Here is an 18,644-nt window from a genome sequence, read left to right as displayed (position 1 = left end):
TGTGAAAAATACATGTTGAGCAGTGTTTTGTGTGACAACAGTACGCGGAGTGGAGTCTGCGCGGTCACAAAATTTTAGCTTTGCACGTACGGGCCTTGCGGATGTCGGCTTTGAGTCCACATTGAGTCCGTTCTTGTACGTTCCGACTGAGTATGTTTGGGCCTTTAGCTATGGGATCAGTGGAGCATTGGTGACCTTTATACACCATGCACCTTAGCAGTTGCTGACCCGGTCCTCTGCGTCTTGGCTAAGTTGCTGTTGTTCCTAAATGCTTCCATTTTATGGTAAAATCACTTAAAGTTGACTATGGAGTATCCAACAGGGAGAAGATTTTACAAACTGTCTTTCATCAAAGGTGGCATCCATCACAGCTTGAAGTCACTGAGATCTTCAGAACGACCCATTTAGGATCACAGATGTTTACAAATGGAGACTGCATGGCTAGGTGCTTGATTTTATAAACCTGTGGCAACAGGTCTGATTGAAACACCTGAACTCAAAAGTTAACAGGTGTGGCCAAATACTTTTGTCCATATAGTGCATTATTCAATGCTATAAAAAAGATCTAAAAATCAGTTGTGAAGTAAACACATACTTGAAGACATCATGTCTTTTTTTAACCTAAGATACAGGGTTTAGGGTTTGTTTCAGATTTGTATTCATGTATTGTTAATTAATTGTAAATGTGGTGAAAATGTTGACACAGACAGTCCTTAGCATTGGACATTTTTATTGAAACATAACAGGCATTTTGTTGTACCACTCTGACATAGTTATAACAGTTTTGTACAGTATTAATACTTTTGTAAATATTGAATGTTTATACCTCATAGCAAATAGGATTATTTTTAATACGCACTCAATAACATGTATTTAATTTCATTATAAAGAAGGCAATTTGTCAAATAAAGCTTTACCAAAAGCCACAGCAGAGTCTGGCATCAGTCAATGAATACAAAATCAGATTTTTTTTAATCATCAAGCACCACTCATCAACCAAGTGTACAATATTTGAAATTTATAACAGAGCACTGCGTTAAGATTTCCTTGTTTTGAATCAAGAGAGCAAACAAACAGGATATTTTACATCTGTGATGTAGAATGTGATGTTTATATACAGAGATGTGTAAATACAGAACAGGTTAACTGTATGTTAAAGGGGTTTTTCACACACACTTATACTTTCAGTTGCACAATTTTCATCATTCCACGATCCAACTTTTCCCCCCTGCCAAAATTCTCCACAGTCCTGGTCTATGTCTTTGCTGTTGGGCTGCCCAGGCTTCCAGAATCTGATGAGTAAGATATCAGAGAAATTAACTCGTCCTATGTGAGACACATTGTTCCTGACATAAAGTGTGACCAGAAACTCTGGTAAGTGTAAGAGTATCATGTGCATACAAATACAGCAATGCTCTGTGGAGACCTCAGGCTACTTTTATAAGCTTTCAAAACCCCATGAACCATGTTCAAACAGGACAACACTAATGGTGACGCCCATGGTCTGTATTTATCAAACACGGAATTTGGGTGTACCGTCATTTCCAGGCACAGATCTGCATTTATCAATCTGTATGTGAGCGATACGCTTAAATCCCACGCCAGGTCTGAGCCCGTGTACATACGTTTAACACGTTACATTGTAAACTGTAAAGAACTATAATATGATATACAAGTTAGATATCATGGATGTCTAAATTAAATATTCAAATATCAGCTGGACTAGTTTGCTAAACCAATAGAGGTATTCCTAATCCTTTAGATGATCCTTGAACAAACCACAATCTATTAGACGTCATAAGCAAACAGGCCACAGTCATGATAACCTCTCATATTAAATGACTTATGGTCTGCACCTCTATATCTTTTTCTGAGGGCGGAGCTTACAGTCATATATAGAAGATGACACTTCAGTTTGTGATATTATGCTTCTTTTGAATAAAACAAGACACTACTTTAAAAAACTTAACACAGCCGTAGGAATGGTGGCACGATTGTTCTAATTAGGAAACTGTATTGTCACAACAAAATATTCTAAAAAATGGGCCAATGGAGACTGCAGCTTACTCAGAGTTAGCAATAATTCACTCAGTGCAACAATCAACTGTCACAATTGTCCAAAATAATCAAATAATCAAGTCAAAATACACTGCAGCTTATTGTATTCTTGTGTCTTACATTTATTTTTTAAGCATAAAAGGCTGGTACTCAACCTTATTCTACCAAAGAGCCACATCGTCTTGAAAATACTTTAGCGAGAGCCACAATCCAAACCGGGGATGTAAGGTAGATTATAGGTCACTTTATCCATTGTTGAAATGAAATGAAACAGTGGATTGGTGGGTAATTGTGAGGTTAAGTGAGATGCAATAAGCTTCATCAAGATGTCATATAGTGTCAGAAGAAACCATATGTCTCTGATAATGCACATTTATTTATTTTATTTGCTGACGTCAGGCCAAAACCTTGTACCTCAACTTTTCATGATTTTAATTTGTTTTTATAAATTAGTGCTATTGGTCAACATTTACATCTGTCAGTGGATTTTAACCCATTTTAAATCAATCATGTCAAAACGTGTGGTTTTTTTTTAATTCCCTGAAAAGCGGTGATTTGGAAGTCTTTGGCGCGACACCAGCTTTATGAGTTCCACCTGGCCTAAAGATTTTTTAAGATCTTAGAACGTGCTGAGTTTGAGCTCTGAGATGTTTTTCAAAGAGCTGATGAATTATGGTTGGCTATTTGGGTATTTATATCTCACATTGGGGCATTTACTGCAGTTCTGTGGCTTTATTAACATAAAAGAGATGTTTTCTAATTTTTTTACACTCATTATTAATTTTCTAGTTAAAGGGGGAGGGGCCTCATATTGGTCTTTGCCCTGGGTCCCCAAATGACTAAAACCGACCCTGCCTCATGCCTGCAGCTCTCCCAGAAACATCATTCAGCCCTGCCTCATTCTGTAGCTTTGGTTTTATATTTCTGCTCTTTTGACAATATTTATGATCATTAGTGCATTAAAGATCAAATAAAATACCCACATTTGGACAAATTTCACTACATATTAAATATTACGTTATCTCAACATGTGATCTGTGTGTGTTATGCTCGTTGATGATGACACACATTGGCATAATCGTCTTAAGATATGAGTGTGAGAGAGCATCGGCAGGAAGTGGATGGAGAAAAAGGTAAAACGAGGAAATGGGAAGCTTTAATTTGAACACAAGACAGCACACCTCAATGAATGAGCTTACTGAAGAGACGCACCACCAGCTGACTTTCTCTCCTCTCTTTTCTTACACACACTGCTCCGTCGAGCGCATCCAACGGTAATAATATATGGATTTAAAAAACATAAAAGTTTAAATTTGGTAGTTAAAGCCCGTCTTCTTTGTGTGGGTAACAGATTTATTGTTGTGACCTACAATTAATCTCCACTCATGACACTGTTTACTTTAAGGTTTTTGGGAGTGTTTTTTCAAGGAAGACTTAAAAGAGCCACAACTGGACACTAAAGAGCCACAGGTGGCTCGGGTTCAGTGTCACTGATAGAAGGATTAAAGACAGGTCATTTTTATTCTTCTCAGAAGAGGCTGACCATTCAGCTTTGGGGCCCCCTATTGAGTCTTGGGGCGCTATGCATTTTGCGTAGTCCAAATTTATAGCAAGAAACAGCTCTGGTGAATACCTAGCAGTGTGTTATTTAAATGATTCTATTCATGATATTCGTGATTGGCCAGACACGCACATTTCATAAATCACAAACGTACCTTTTCGTAAGATTATTTCTACATCCAAATCTGTTCCAGTTGCTACACAAGTTTGATAAATAAGGGCTCTCTTCTCTGCCAGGGTCATGATGGATTTGGATTTTCATTCATTTTATTTTTACTGTTTTCAGTTTAGTTTTTTGTTTGTTTGTTTGTTTGTTTGTTTTTACTGATTGGTTGTTAGTTTAGTTCTTATTTTGCAAAAATGCTTCATTTTTGTTTACTTTTTATTAGTTTTATTTTTTTAGATTCTTGTCAGGGCGAGACCCAAAAGGCCTGGAAAGGTAAACAGCATGTGTATTAAAAACGCATTAATTAGGCCACTCTACACTTTTAGTTGCATTCAAAGCTGATTTTTGAATACAACTCAAGACCTAAAACTACCACTGTGTCTCCAATCAAATCAGAGCATTTTATCCTCCCCAGGCTTTGGTGTTTCTCAGTCAGCTGCTGCCAAAGACTAAAACTAAGGACATGTTTCCTCTATTTTTATTTTATTTCAGTTTTGTAAGCACACAATACAGTTTTAGTTAGAGTTACTTCCTCCTTTAAAAACTTACTTTCTATTATTTTCAGTTAATTGGGGTGATTTTTACATTTTACTTTTAGTAACTACATTAGTTTTAGTCAGCTTTAACAACCTTGGCCTCTGCACAAAATGAGTCTGTAAGTGCATCACCTCCTGATTAAACAGACCTGGTTGATTAGTTCAAATTGAAATAGTCATGCTGAAACCACAGTTTAAAATGTTGCTACAACTGTACTGTACAATGAAAGCATGTGCACAGCACAAAATATAGTAGAAAACAACTGTGCAGCCATGTGGCCCTGTCAATAAAAAATGTTAAAATCATTTTATATACGTAGATAAATATTACTTTGTCCATTATCATAGATTTGATAAGATTTTTATGATTTAAATAGAATGTGATCTTTACTTCCTGTGCTTTTTCTATGTAATGAAGCTTCAGAGACAAGATATTACAAGGTAACATGATTCATTTAAATATACATCTAATGATGAAGAGTTCAGAAATCTCTTGAGATGTTCTGCTAGGTGCCCTGATCCAACAAGATGTAAGTTTGTGTGGTTTGGCTGTAAAAACTTACGTAGTTGTGACGGTGGACCCATCCACCCACTTCCAGGTCCCCTCACTACCACTGTCAGTCAGACCGATCCAGACGTCTGTACGTGATCCCAGCAACTTGTTGATAAACATCTATTAATGTAACAAGAATGAAAAAACTAAAACATGCAAAATGATTTCAGTCAAATCTTCACTGTTTGAAATATAAACAGTAGAGGTGGGAATCTTTAGGCACCTCATGATTTGATTCCATTAAGATTCATAGGGCTGCGATTCGATTCTTAATCAATTATTGATGCATTTTGATGCACTTTATTTACATTTCTGTTGTTCTCACTGTGTTTAACTATAAAAACATTACATTTGTGTATAGAAAAAGGGATAAATTAAATTTCCACTATCCTCTACAGGAAGTTGTGTGGAAACTGAAAATTTACAATTGCTTTGAACCAAAGGTAGCAGCATCCTTTCCCTGTAACACATCTGAAATTACAGACATTAAAATGTCCTTTTTCACAGAAGAATAACTGGTAATCCAAATCTTGCTGTTACGTGCTGTGTGTCAGAGTTCCACCTTTTCGTTCCTGTGATTCCACAGTACTAAATATTTAAATTATTAGTGATTATCGATTATTGGACATTTATAAATTGATTCAGAATCTTCCACCTCTACATCACAATGTATCTAAGAACCCCCCCCCCCACACACAAATTCACACAAACAGTACATTACAAATAGTGTCATTTTTTTGTGTGTAAGGAACTCTGTGCTGCATTAATTATGTGTTAATTATGCTATATTAATCAAGTTTGACTGATGGGTTCATTAAGCTAAAGATCTTTGAAACCTGCTCAAAATCCTGAATGTTTGTTGTTTTATTTGCACATACACTGTAGTCTGTGCATGCTTTGTAAGGATCCTGCAAAACCATCTTTGCTTTATTAATTCTCCATGCCAACACATTTTCTTCTTCCTTACCATTTTTTCCTTGTTGTTTAAGATTGCCAGACGACCTCCTTGGGAGATGCAGTAGTCACTGCTTGAAGACCAGGTACTTATTTGAGTGGAAACATAGAAACAACTGCAACCAAACTTGCTCCATGCTCCTGGACAAGGTTTGTCTATATAATGAGAGAAAAGAGAGACTCCAATCATCACTGACTGCTTATAAACACCACCCTACTCTATACAGACTTCTTATCAGTACATCTTACCTAGTACACTGACTCTCTGTTGCAACTGATCTCTAACTTGAGTCAAATTGTTGTAGTCGGCCCTCAGCTGATCTTTCTCCCTCTGCAGAGTATTAAGTTGGCTTTGCAAGCTGTCTTTGTTTCTTTGCAACTGGTCCTTTGCACTCTTCAGTGCAGCATTACTCCTCTGTAACTCATCTCTGTTTGTTCTCATGGTGTTAAACTGAGTCTGTAAGTCATTCCTTTCTCTCTGCAGGTTGTTCAGATTCCTCTGAATGCTGTTATAGTTTGTTTGAAGCTGATCTTTCTGTTGTTTCAGGGTGTTGTAGCTTTGCTGCAGTTGGTCTTTCTCTTTAGTCACGTTACGCCATACGGCCTTTAACTGTTCTCCAGTGCTGTTAGCAGTCTGAATCAGGTCTTCTGATGTGGGCTTGGTGAACGTGTGATCTGTGAAAGAAAAAAATGTTCTTGAGATGATTGGATTTTAGAGTATTCCTGGTCTTTAATTGGGTTTCCTCTTGTCTTCATGTTTTTGCATCTACACACCCCAGGCAGAGGAGGAGCAGAAGCATTGTGTTTTGGGGTTGTCTGTCTGTCATCTGTATGTCTGGGCTCTTGTGAATTTACAGAAGAGGATTAGTGACACCTTCAAAGGAGAAAATAATTTTGGGCAAGTGGAGATTAAAGTCGAAATGAGAAGAAAACAGTTGAAACTTGCTTTTACCAACAGTGGATCTTAGGCTACGTTCACACTGCAGTTAAAAGTGGCCTGAATCTAATTTTTTTTGCTCAAATATGACTCATATCTGATTGTTCCTGACAGTGTGAACAGCACAAGCCACATTGAATCTGACCTTTTCGAATCAGATTCAGGCCACTTTCGTGTGTGGTTATGAATCAGATATGTATCTGATCTTTTGGAAGCTGACTGCAGTGTGAACAGGTAAACAAAAAAAAATTAGATCTGAGAAAAGATCAGAATTGAGCATTAAGGCCTCCAGTGTGAACATAGCCTTAGATACTGTGTGTTTAACTGCTAAAGAGAAAGAACCTTTGTTGTTAAATCCAACACTGAGCTATAGTTTCACATATTCATCGATATCAGGCATATAAGCGGCTGCATATATGGCTTGACCCCCAAAAGATTCTAACAAAAGGTTCTCAGTGGTTTATAGTAGTGTCAGATATACTTAAAAACATACTTAAAGTTTACCAAAGTTTGACTCCAAAAAAGACACCATTTTCAAAATGGTGGCTGTCAGGTCCCTAAAATGACCATTACTCCTTTGTATTCCTCCTAGACCAGGAATACTGGTGCCTGATTAATTTTTTTGTTCATGTAATATTCTAATTACCATACTTGCATGATAGATAAGTGATTACAAGTAGAATTATATATATAAGCAATTGGTTTCAAGCATATTTATGCGAAAAATAAGTAATTGCACATTTTAACTTTTTCATATCGTCTTGCCGAGTGTTTGTGGTTTCTGTGGTTCATAACCACTCTTTTGATTCCAGTAAAGAATAAATTCATTAGAACTGTGTGGTACTGTAAAATTAGTCAAAACAGGGCTACAACATGAAGGCTCAGTGCAGCTAACCCCTTTTATTTTTTGTGTTTTATTTTTTTTATATATACAGTGCTTCACAAATTTATTAGACCACCACCCAAATTAAGGTTTATGCCACAGCTGCCCTAAATTAACAGCATTGGTAATTACCAAAATCATTTTTTATGTTTCTGCAATGGTTAATACACCAATATGTAGAAGCTCTTTAATGCAAATGATATTTTTAATGCTAAAATATAATTATTATTGTTATCCATGAATTTTCAAATTTACTGATTTACAAAACCACTGAAAATATAGTAAAGCACATTAATATTTCTTGATTAATATGTCAAATTGTAGTTATTTACTTGCATTTCTGAAGAGAAAAATGAGTTTTAGTGGTTGAATGTTATGCTTGATTAATTTCTGACTTCTCAGAGAAGCCCAGTGAGCCGGCTCAAATTTGGGTGAATTTAGTTTGAAATTCCTCATTCCTGTTCAAAATGGTGAAACTTGGAGAGCTCACTGAAAATGAAAGTGTCCACATTGAAGCACTTCATGATGCTGGATGGTCTCTGAGACAAATATGACAGGTGGTCTAATAAATTTGTTAAGCACTGTATATTTTACATTTTTTATAATGTGTTCTTTTTTTGCTTTTTGTTTTTTATATTTTTTTAAACGCTTTTCTTATTTATACATATCTTTTTCTATCTTCTTCAGTTGTTTCCTCTTATTCTGAATTGTTTTTTATACTTTTTTGCACTGTGACCCTCACGAGATTTGCCATTAGTTGTCACACTCTTCCTCCCATAGAGGTTGATTATGGTGATTCTCACAATTCCCATATTGACATGGTCCACAAACAGGCATGCATGGTAGTCTGCATGCCCTGCAACTGCACCATTGTGTTCAGCAGGCAGTTGTGCAGTTACAGTGGATCATCTGCAGGAGGCTTTCTGGGGCAGCAGTCTTACTGGTCATAACTGGCAGGAACCAGTTGTCCACCAGTTTCCATCCCCAATCCACTGTGTTCATGTCACCTTCCTTTCCAATCCACACCGTGATCTGGAAGTAAACTCTTTGGCAGTGGTATTTGGTTGAGGACTCAGTTGGAGGCAGACATTCTGGGGTAACAAATGGTTCGGCGGTAACAATTTTCTTGCTAAAAAGGTTGTAGCGCAGCATGTAGGTCACAGCCATAATACTCGATCCTGCCTTTCACAGTGAAAGCCCACTTGTGCACGATTGTCACAACACTCAAGAATGGACTCTGCTAGTGTATCAGTCTTAACACTACTTGTGTCTTTACTTCCATGTTGTAGTCCCACAGAAAAGACAATCGGTTTGGCTGTTCAAAAGACCAGTTGCTACTCTGGCACTTCTTTTTGGTGGCTCAGCTTTATTCTCTTGTTGGGTTTTCATGCCTTTTTTATTTATGCACTTCTGTCGACATTTTGAGTGTACTATTTCACCAGCGGAAATGTGTACATTTTCGCCACTTTGCACACTTGCATTGTTGATTCCATCAGCTCTCTTCTGACGAACCTCAACCACATCAGAGCCATCTCTTAAGTTTTTACAGCAAATGGGGAAAGTTTCTTGGTCTACAACAACATGCCTCATGGTCAAAATTGCATTTGGAGAGTCATTTTTTCCTCAAGCTAATTCAACAGTGTCATCCTCTCTTAACACACTCACTCTGTTGACCTTTTTCATGTGTCTAATGTTCTTCTGACACCCCCATAAAATGAAACTAAGCATTTGTCCAAGAATAAGACATTTGTGCTGTAATATAGGAGTTCTGACAGTTAGGGAGTTACCATGGAGACAGGCCCCTCATGTTGCCAGAAGGTGGGAAAATAACTGTTCCCAGGGAGGAAGGGTGGATTGGGGGGGGGGTTTCAGTAGTCAAGGATGAATTTTGTTTGAGCAAAGTGGTATACACTGTGCTGCCAACAACATTTCAATGAGGCAAGCAATTTCAAATGTCAGTATTCTCTTCCACCATCTTCTGAATTGCTGAAAATTGTGAATTTAGTTTTGCTGGGTTTAGTATAATGCCACCTTTATACTCAAAAACATCTGTAGAGGATGCATTACATATGTATCACCTTATTCAAATTGAAATTAGTGACCATTTTAGAGGGTTCACAAACAGGCCTCTGTTCGGGCTAATTCAGAGTTGTTTAAGAGCAAAAGTTATACAACTCCAATTTAAGTTACTTTTGGGTGCAATAACTTTTACATTAAATGTCAAGTCTGTGTTTCAGCAAAAAAAGGGTATGTGTCCAAAAACACGTACTGAGTATTACATGACATGGCTAAATCATTTACATCTCTGGGTTACCCCAAACAAAGATAAAACCTTACAGAAATCTCACAAAATCATGTATTCTATAAGTATGCAATCATGTCAGTGCAATTAAAACAAGTCCAATGGATTCATAGACCCAGAAAACATGGGGTTAGACACCAAGATTGGCTAGGTCAAATAATGAAGGAGTTAGGATATTTTAAGGGCTCCTGCATTAAGCAATTTTAAAGGTTTCCTGCCCATCTTGGACGCCATCTTGAAAATTAAATCCTTCTAGTGGTCAAACTTTGGTTAATGTTTAGTATGTTATTAAGGACACCTAATACTGCAAAAAAACAGCTGAGAAATCTTTTTTTAGGGTTAGGTGTTTTTTTTTTTTTCATATCTGCAGCCGCCTAATAAGGCATTTAGTAGAGACAGTCATGATTCTCTGTTGTTGTCTTAAATACTCATACATTGTCCTCTTCCTCTCTCTCTGATCACCTGTAGAGACAAACAGGTGACACGCTCAACCTCGCTAACGGGAGATCGAAGGGAGATTGATCACTTGTTTATTGATCAGTTATTATTATGGTAGGATAAACAACGTCAGTGTTGACAAATTTACATTTGACACTGACATTTCTGAAAGGAAGCAGCAATGAAAACATACAGTGATTTTTATTTCTGAATTCCATACAAAAATGTAATGTACATCGTGTACATAGTGTTTTGCAGGTTCATTTTCTTTATGTACCATACACAATACTGTTAACTAGAGTTTCCAATGGACAACATGTGTCAGAGTGTTCCTTTTTCGCTTTTTTTCTAAACATTTTATCATTTGCAGCAAACTGTCCATGATCAATAAACAAGTGACCAATATCCTTTCACTCTCCAATTACGTATCAGGGTTGACTCTATCACCTGTGCGTCTCTACAGGTGATCAGACGGGAAGGAAGAGGAAGAGAGACCCTAGAGCTGTTACGTCCCTGCCTGTTGATGTATGAGTATTTAAGACAATAGCAAACAACAGATCGTGACTGTTCCTACAAAATACCTTATGCTTTATATTGATTATGTGAAACTATACCTCATTATTGGATTTAACAACCAAGGTTAAACTCACGTACAAGTTCACGTTGTAAAGCCAGCCCAGCCCTCCTCATTAGCCACAATTGAAACATCATTTTACTGGTGAACTCAGTACTTCCAATAAAATTTATATGTCATATCTCACAAAAGCATGTGACTGCCAGGCATAGTTGTGGTTTTTCATGATCTTAAACATGAGCTCTATATGGACTTTTAATACAAGGACATGGTGGGAAGTGCTAGCTTTAGAAATGTATTTTTTAAATGACAACTGAATTACTTACAGTAGAGGAACTGTCCTACAATTGCAGCAAAAAGGAACGTGCACATTAATCCAAGACACACAAAGGCACGTCTAGAGGGGGGCTTTCTTCCTTGAAGATCAACTGGAGGATAAATAATAATGTGGTCATCACATTGAGACTGAGGTCAGAAAGTAACACATAAGATATTTTCAGTCACATTAAATGGATGCTATTTTGGCTTGATAGGTGAACCATAGTTTTACTACTGTTGTTGGCAGCAGCTGGATTCTACTCATCATAATACATTAGCATATTTACATGTGGCTACCATCATTATTGATGTTATAGCCTTATTCTACAGTATGGGAGATATGTTTCTGTCCATGATTGACATAAATTTGTATTCCATTTGTTGTTTTGTTGTTTCTCTTGTCCCTCTTTCTGCATCCCCCTCTTATCTCTTCCTGCTTCCCCTACCCACCAAACCCTTTCAAACCCATGATCATTATATTTATTCTTTTATCTTATAGTGTGTTACAGGCTCATACTTTACCTTTGGTATCAAGGCCATCCTTGATGAGGCTCCTCTCCATATGTACACTGTCATCGATCTCCATTGGATCCATTCTGATAATGGTCCCTCTATTTTACAGGTGAGAACAGAAACTTTAACTTTAAAGTATTTTGATGTTTGATCCAGTCTTTCTTTTGTATACTTCAGTTTAACATTGTGTCAAGTAAGTTGTATCATTCACTCAGAAGTCCTGCAAAATTAACTCTTCTATGCCAGTAAAATAGTGAGGCATATTTGCAAAAATTAAGACCACTGCAACAGTCACACAGGTGATTTGCACACCACAGAAAAGAAGCTTTCTCACAGTCATCCAAGTTTAAAAGAAGCAGTGATATTGCAGATAGTATTATGGCTAAAACTGAGTTAAAATGAGCTAAAGCTTTGGTTGAATATTTAGTTATTAATGACTGAAAAAGTCTCTAAATGTGCACTTACCCCAGAGTCAAGAAGAAGTGAGTGTCACTTTGACTGTGTTCATATAATGGTGCTGCAATGATTGATCACAATCTGCAGATATTTATCGTACAGATAACAGGAAGCTCCTTTTTCTACATGTCATCAGGTGTTTCTCTTAAACTGAACTCTGGTTGGTCAAAACAGAAGTCCTTACAGATGTACTTTATTCACATGCTCACTCAGAGATTTTCAGGCAATGTTTGGCCAAAACTATTCTAAAAGAGGAACTAGGAGTTCACCAGTTATCAAAAAGATGTTTCTGTGTGTACGCCTCCAATCCTCCATCCTCTGGGGTTTCTCTTCTTGTCCACAAATCACCTCCCTACTAAGGTCAAAAGAAACACTGACAGGGCTACAGAAAAAAGGTATGAAGTGAAACTTGTGCTTTAAGTTAGAGACAGGATTTTATACTAGTTTCAACACTCAAGTATTAACAGAATCTTCTGAATATGTCCTTGTGAATCCTATTTACCATGAAAAACAACTATTCCATTACTCATGGATCTGTTGGTGGCCCACTATGTTTTCTGTGATGTGCTGCACATTTCCAATTTAAGTTGTAAATTAAATAAGAGATGAAAGTGTAACTGAGGTTTATTGACCTTATAAATATGAAGAAACATCAAAAGTGTGCATAAAACGATCCATGAGTCAGTAGTTTTTATCACCATGCTGCTCTTTCCTCATGCATCTGTTTCACTATCATAGCTCTAGTTAGATGTGACTCCAGCTTGACAAACACCATCAGCTCGCTGAAGCCTTCTCCATCTACAAAATTCAACGTGAGCATGTCTCCAGTCACCAGTTTCTTTATTAACAGGCTCATCTTCTCTGCTCGGGTTTTAATGCAAACAATGTTTGCCAACTGCTAACAGGGATTTTACATTTGACCTTTGAGAGTTACCATAGCTGACACAAAGCAGTATTTGTTGCTGTAAACTGGCTCACTGTAGTAATAAAGTGCCGTGAGTAAATACAGAATGCAGGTTTTAAATGATGACTTCATGAATAGGAGGAGAAAAAAGTCATCCAAACCTACCTGGCCCTATGTGAATACATAATAGCCCCTAAATCTAATGACTGGTTGTGCTACTCTTGGCAGCAACAGCTGTAATCAGGTGTTTCTCTAAATTGCCCGTAGTTGTGAGTATGGCTTCTTGTCTGTCTCTATATGTCATTGTTTGATCTGGTCTACAGTGTACTTTGCCTATCGTCAAATGGCAGCTGCTATTGTCTCCAACCTCCTGCAACACCAAACAGAATCAGTATTGTAGATAAGGACTGGATCAGAGTTTCCATTAGCCAGTATTGGTCCTTGGCCGGCCAACCTGTCCGGCTTAAAAATTTGCCAGCCACCAAAAATGTAAATAGTGAGTAATTACAGATTACATATTGTGTTACCAAGTAAATATGTTTTCACAATCCTTTAATATAAACTCAAAGTCATTTTACTGGGACCTACATACATAGACAGCACATGGTTAATTTAGGTGGTGAATAATGATGTGATCAGCATGGATAACATCAAACAAAGCCTATCTCTGGAGGACTTTAGAGATACTGAAACTATGCAGCAAAATGGACAGGATGGGAGGGTTTTCAGTTTGTCTTCACTGCAGGTAATGAAAATGCTGAAACAAATAGAACTGTAGTTAGCTGAGCAGTAAACACAGATGCAGTGGCTGGGATGAGGACAGGCTAGAGTCTCAGTCTCGCCTCCTGGCTAATCCAAGAAGCAGCAGAAGTCTTCAGCTGCAGGCAAGAACCAGGAGAAGGACTGTGCTGAACTATCCTCTGTGGACACTTTTGTCTTTCGTCAAAACTACTCCAAAGACTCCTAGATAGTTGGATTTTACTGTTTTAGTGGAGGTTACAGTTGAGATCATCAGTTAATGAGGACTAATATGGGACAGTAATGGTAAGTCTCGATTTTCATTTGAAATGTGGAGTTTTAAGGTCATGTCTAGTTAGTTTAGTTTTTTGTTTGGATGATTCGTTGGTGTTTTCAGTGGAGGATGGTATTTGGCTGTTGTAGGCTGCTAAGCCAATGGCCTAATTTATAAATGGTGCTAATGTGAAGCTAAGTGCTGTTACTGTTAATGTGTTTAACTTAGGTGTTATAAGGAAAAGCTCAGAGTTTTGTCTGAGTGGTCATAGCCACAGTCATAATGGTGACTGTGGCTCAGTAGGGAGAGTCTTTGTCTCACAAATCGGAAGGTTGTGTGTTTGATTCCAGCCGTCTCCAGCAGTCACATGTCAATCTGTCCTTGGGCAAGATACTTTACTCCAATTTGCTCCACCTGCTGCATCAGTGGTGTGAAAATGGGTATGGAAGCATATGAATAGGATTAGCTACATGGCCATTTCACCATAGCAACCTCTGTCATCAGTGAGTGAATGGGTGTGAATGGGTAGGTGTGACCTGCGGTGTAAAAACGACTTTGATGATGACACGCTCTATACAAGCTCAAGTCCATTTACCATGTTTGTTTAAACAACTTTCACAGTGTTAAATAACATAATGTCTGCCCGCAGTCATGTCATTTCCAGTAATTTCTTGTCAAGTGTAAAATGTATCAATCAGGCTGTAATAACAGAGAAACAGGTTATAGGTCACATATGGTTGTCTAAAGCAAATGTCTGGCTGGTGTTTTTAAAGGGCCAGAATTTTTGAAGACTGATGGTGTTCTGACGATTTCTGCTGCTTTGTCCACAAAATTTCTATTGCTTTGTTAAACAATAGCAGAGTCCAACCTTAACCCTAACCATGAACACGTGTGCTAAAACTCAAAGTAGCACATTGGGATAGGTAGCATAAATCAACAAAAAACATACATTTTGGAGACAGCCTAGAAGAAACTCTGGGTTGCTTGGTCTTAGTACATGTTTCATGACTTCTACATACGTTTTCATAATTTTATCTTGACTAACACCTTATACTTTTTTGCTCATATTTTGGTCACAGTTTTCTTTGACCTCAGTAGGAGGGTAATTTGTCTGAAAAGAGGAAGAGAAACCGCAGAAGATGGAGGACTGGAGCTGTATAGACAGAAAGTCCAGTAATAACTGGTGAACGTCAAGTTCTTTAAAAAAACACTGGCCAAACATTCCCTAAAAATCTGAAACTAAGCATGTGAATATAGTACATCCATAAAGAGTTTGTTTTGACCGACCAGGGTTTAATTTAAGACAAACATGGCCTTTTAGCCATATAAGAACAACATGGTCTAATTGTGTAACCCTTCTGTGTCAATTGGTGTAACCACTATTTTTCATCAAAAAAAAAAAAAAAAAAAAAAAAAAAAGACATTGCATGGAAAGACCTATACCATCACAAGGAAATCAAATAGTTTTAACCTTTTCTTAAAAAATGTGCCATCTGTTATTTAGAAAATGGAGATCTTTTAGGCATGTGTCCCCAGCTCAGTTTTACGAAAATGCATTTAATTTAAATGAAAGGTTCTTGGATAAAATCTGTTTTCATCTGATATTTGAGGGTGAGTTATTTGTTTACTTTAGTACCTTAGAAGATACTAATATGTAAAATGTGAAATAATTGCAATTGTTTCTATGGTTATGACATTTGACATTTTCAGCTCATTTTTTTTTTTACAAAAAATATAAAAACTATATGTTAAAGTACCTGAAACTAACCAAAATACAAAATTCACATTCTAACAAACCAAATGCATGCTTTGCAGTGTAGGGCCCCCCTTGGAATGGTGCTGGCACCCTTGCTCTTCACCCACTACACTGCTGACTTTTCTCTGCCATCGTCGGCCTCATCACAGATAGGGACGACTGGTCGTACAGAGGATGCATCCAGGACTTTGTGGACTGGTGCTAGTGGAACCACCTCCAGATTAATGCTGGAAAAACCAAGGAGCTGGTTGTAATATATCCAACCTGTACATAACTGTTTGGAAATACTATTTATATTTTGTAAGTTGATGTTTTTTACATTACATATTTTGTATTTATAAGTGCTCTTGAAAACTACTTTTATTTGTCCTCTATTTCCATTGTATTTTTGTTGCCATTGGCCTGCTTTGTCTAAGACACTTTGTCGCTGCTGTAAATTGGAATTTCCCTTTGTGGGACTAATAAACGAATATCTTATCTTATCTTAGAACAAGTTTTGGGAAATTATATTTTTTTTCATCATGCCAACCCTTGTTTGTCACTGACTCTCATACACTTTCATACCCATTATGCATTTACATGCCAATTCTCCACAGAGGAGAACAGTAGAATCGGCTGGACTCAACCTGGGCTGACCGCACACATGGTGTGCGCCTCAAACCCCTTGGCAACCCGTGCCCTGAAAGCCTCAGTTACTCTTTAAGAAGAAAAGCTAATTTGGCAAGCATGTCAATCCTCATGCCAAGATGCAGCAGAAAGACAAACTAAACTATAGAAATCCTCTTTGATGAGGATCACTGCTGCATTAACCTCAGACATTTCCATAGACAGGAAGACACTAATTGAGTGGAAAACTTCATTAATGGAGCAAAACAGGGGACTAGTTGGAAACAAGGATTTCAGAAAACCTACAAGCTCTTACTGGACTCTACACTTGTGTAGCATATACAGGGTTACATCCCAGGTACTTAAACAAAACCTGATCATTCTTATTACTATGCATCACCAATATGAAGCTAAAAAAGTTAGCTAAATTTACCTTACTGGATGCAATTTGTTTATTTTGTCCTCTCCAGCATAAGGTGGAGGAATAGTAATATTATCCTGTTTTAGGTGTAACAATGATGTTGATATTTTTTAATCTCCAAATCACTCAAATAATTTGATCTTTGTTTTGTTGCATTGCCAAGTCCCAGTGTAACAGGAGGGTCTGGAGGTTGCACCCTTATTTCATGCAAAGTTTCATGGGGGCCAGGAATAAGGTGGATAGTCCTATTTCTGTTGGGATACATGCTATTTAGAGAAAAGATTTTAATTGAATTCCCTTTAGGAATTTGCCTGGTACACTGTGGACAAAGTATTCAGATTTCTGACCATTACACCAACAAGGACTTTTAATAATGTTGTATTCAAATACATGCACTTTAATATGGAGTTGGCCTCGACAGTCATGTTGAAATAGAAAAGAAGTGTGATTTGTCACTCCACAGAAAAATGTTTCTACTGCTCCACAGCCCAGTGTCAGTGTGTTTTACAGCACTGGCTTTTGTTTTGTGCTTAGAGGGGACATATCTTACCCAAGACAAGTTTATATTTTTCTCAGAGGTCCCCAAAACATGTCTGTCAAGTTTGTTGCTGAAAAATACTCTAGTATAGATTTTTTGCATGTCTAAAAAGCCCTCTGTTTCAGCCCTGCTCAGAACGAACTGTTTCTGTGTCTGTGACTTTAAATGCCACTAATCTGTATGACTTTCCCCCCCCCCAGGAAAAGGATGTGGCACTCCTGATGTTCTAGTGTTACAGATGTTTTTATCCAAAGTTGAGGACCTGACTGGGATTTGAACCATAAATCTTCTTAACCAAAGTCAGCAGGGTAACCCACTGACCCATCCAGCATCTCAGCTGGCAGCTGAGAGGAAGATCAGGAGAGGAGGGGCAACCAAACCTGGGGCTAACTCCCCACTTGAGGTCATGAGGGCAAAATCCGAGAACAGCTTATAGCACACATTTTCTGAAAGGTGGTGGGGGGGGGTTTCTGGTACTTGAGGGGATTGTGGACAGGCCAGGAGCACAAATTTTTGTTGGAAAAGCCTGAAAAAGTGATTGTTGCATAATATGTCATAATATGTACATACAGTAATATATAATATTTACATACAGTAACAAGAAAACAGAACAAAAACAGACAACCAAAAATCAATCAAATCAACAAAACAAATATACAAACCAACCAACAAACAAACAAATAAACAAACGGAAAAAGAAGAAATGAGTAAATAAAAACAAGAACAGGCAATATAATGGCATTGGTGTTGAATAATTTGTGAGGTGGTAAGGTGTCCTGGCTTATACATTACATATTATTCTAATTTTGTAGGTTACAGATTAGTACAGAACTCTTAACTATGGGGTCAGCGGAGCATTGGTGACCTTTATACACCATGCTCCTTAGCAGTTGCTGACCCGGTCTTCTGCTTCTTGGCCGAGTTGTTGTTGTTCCTAAATGCTTCCACTTTGTGGTAAAATCACTAAAAGTTGACTGTTGACTGAATGGGAGGAAATTTTACAAACTGTCTTTCAGCAAAAGTGGCATCCATCACAGCTTAAAGTCACTGAGATCTTCAGAACGACTCATTTAGGATCACAGATGTTTACAAATGGAGACTGCATGGCTAGGTGCTTAATTTTATACACCTGTGGCAACAGGTCTGATTGAAACACCTG

The 18,644-nt window shown here is 37.6% G+C and overlaps 1 protein-coding gene across 1 annotated transcript; it reads right to left on the bottom strand.

Annotated features, from left to right (window-relative positions):
• Positions 1-749: 749 nt before the first annotated feature.
• On the bottom strand, positions 750-12,357 carry LOC121516712 (CD209 antigen-like). Its single transcript, XM_041798112.1, has 7 exons — positions 12,258-12,357; positions 11,802-11,890; positions 11,288-11,389; positions 6,077-6,502; positions 5,841-5,983; positions 4,884-4,993; positions 750-1,292 (listed from the first exon to the last, which is right to left on the bottom strand). The coding sequence occupies exons 2-7, from the start codon at positions 11,872-11,874 to the stop codon at positions 1,154-1,156; spliced, it is 993 nt and encodes a 330-aa protein (XP_041654046.1). The 5' UTR covers positions 11,875-11,890; positions 12,258-12,357; the 3' UTR covers positions 750-1,153.
• Between the last annotated feature and the right edge of the window lie 6,287 nt (positions 12,358-18,644).

The sequence above is a fragment of the Cheilinus undulatus genome, linkage group 10 (assembly GCF_018320785.1).
Source record: "Cheilinus undulatus linkage group 10, ASM1832078v1, whole genome shotgun sequence".
In the NCBI taxonomy this organism is placed as follows: domain Eukaryota; kingdom Metazoa; phylum Chordata; class Actinopteri; order Labriformes; family Labridae; genus Cheilinus; species Cheilinus undulatus.
This window is presented reverse-complemented; position numbering and strand designations above follow the sequence as displayed.

Coding starts and splice junctions, on each gene's coding strand:
- LOC121516712 (XM_041798112.1), bottom strand. CDS start 11,874: ATGGATCCAATGGAGATCGATGACAGTGTACATATGGAGAGGAGCCTC. Junction 5,984..6,076: donor ACAGAGAGTCAGTGTACTAG/GTAAGATGTACT, acceptor CTCATTATATAG/ACAAACCTTGTCCAGGAGCA. Junction 4,994..5,840: donor TAAACAACAAGGAAAAAATG/GTAAGGAAGAAG, acceptor TTACATTAATAG/ATGTTTATCAACAAGTTGCT.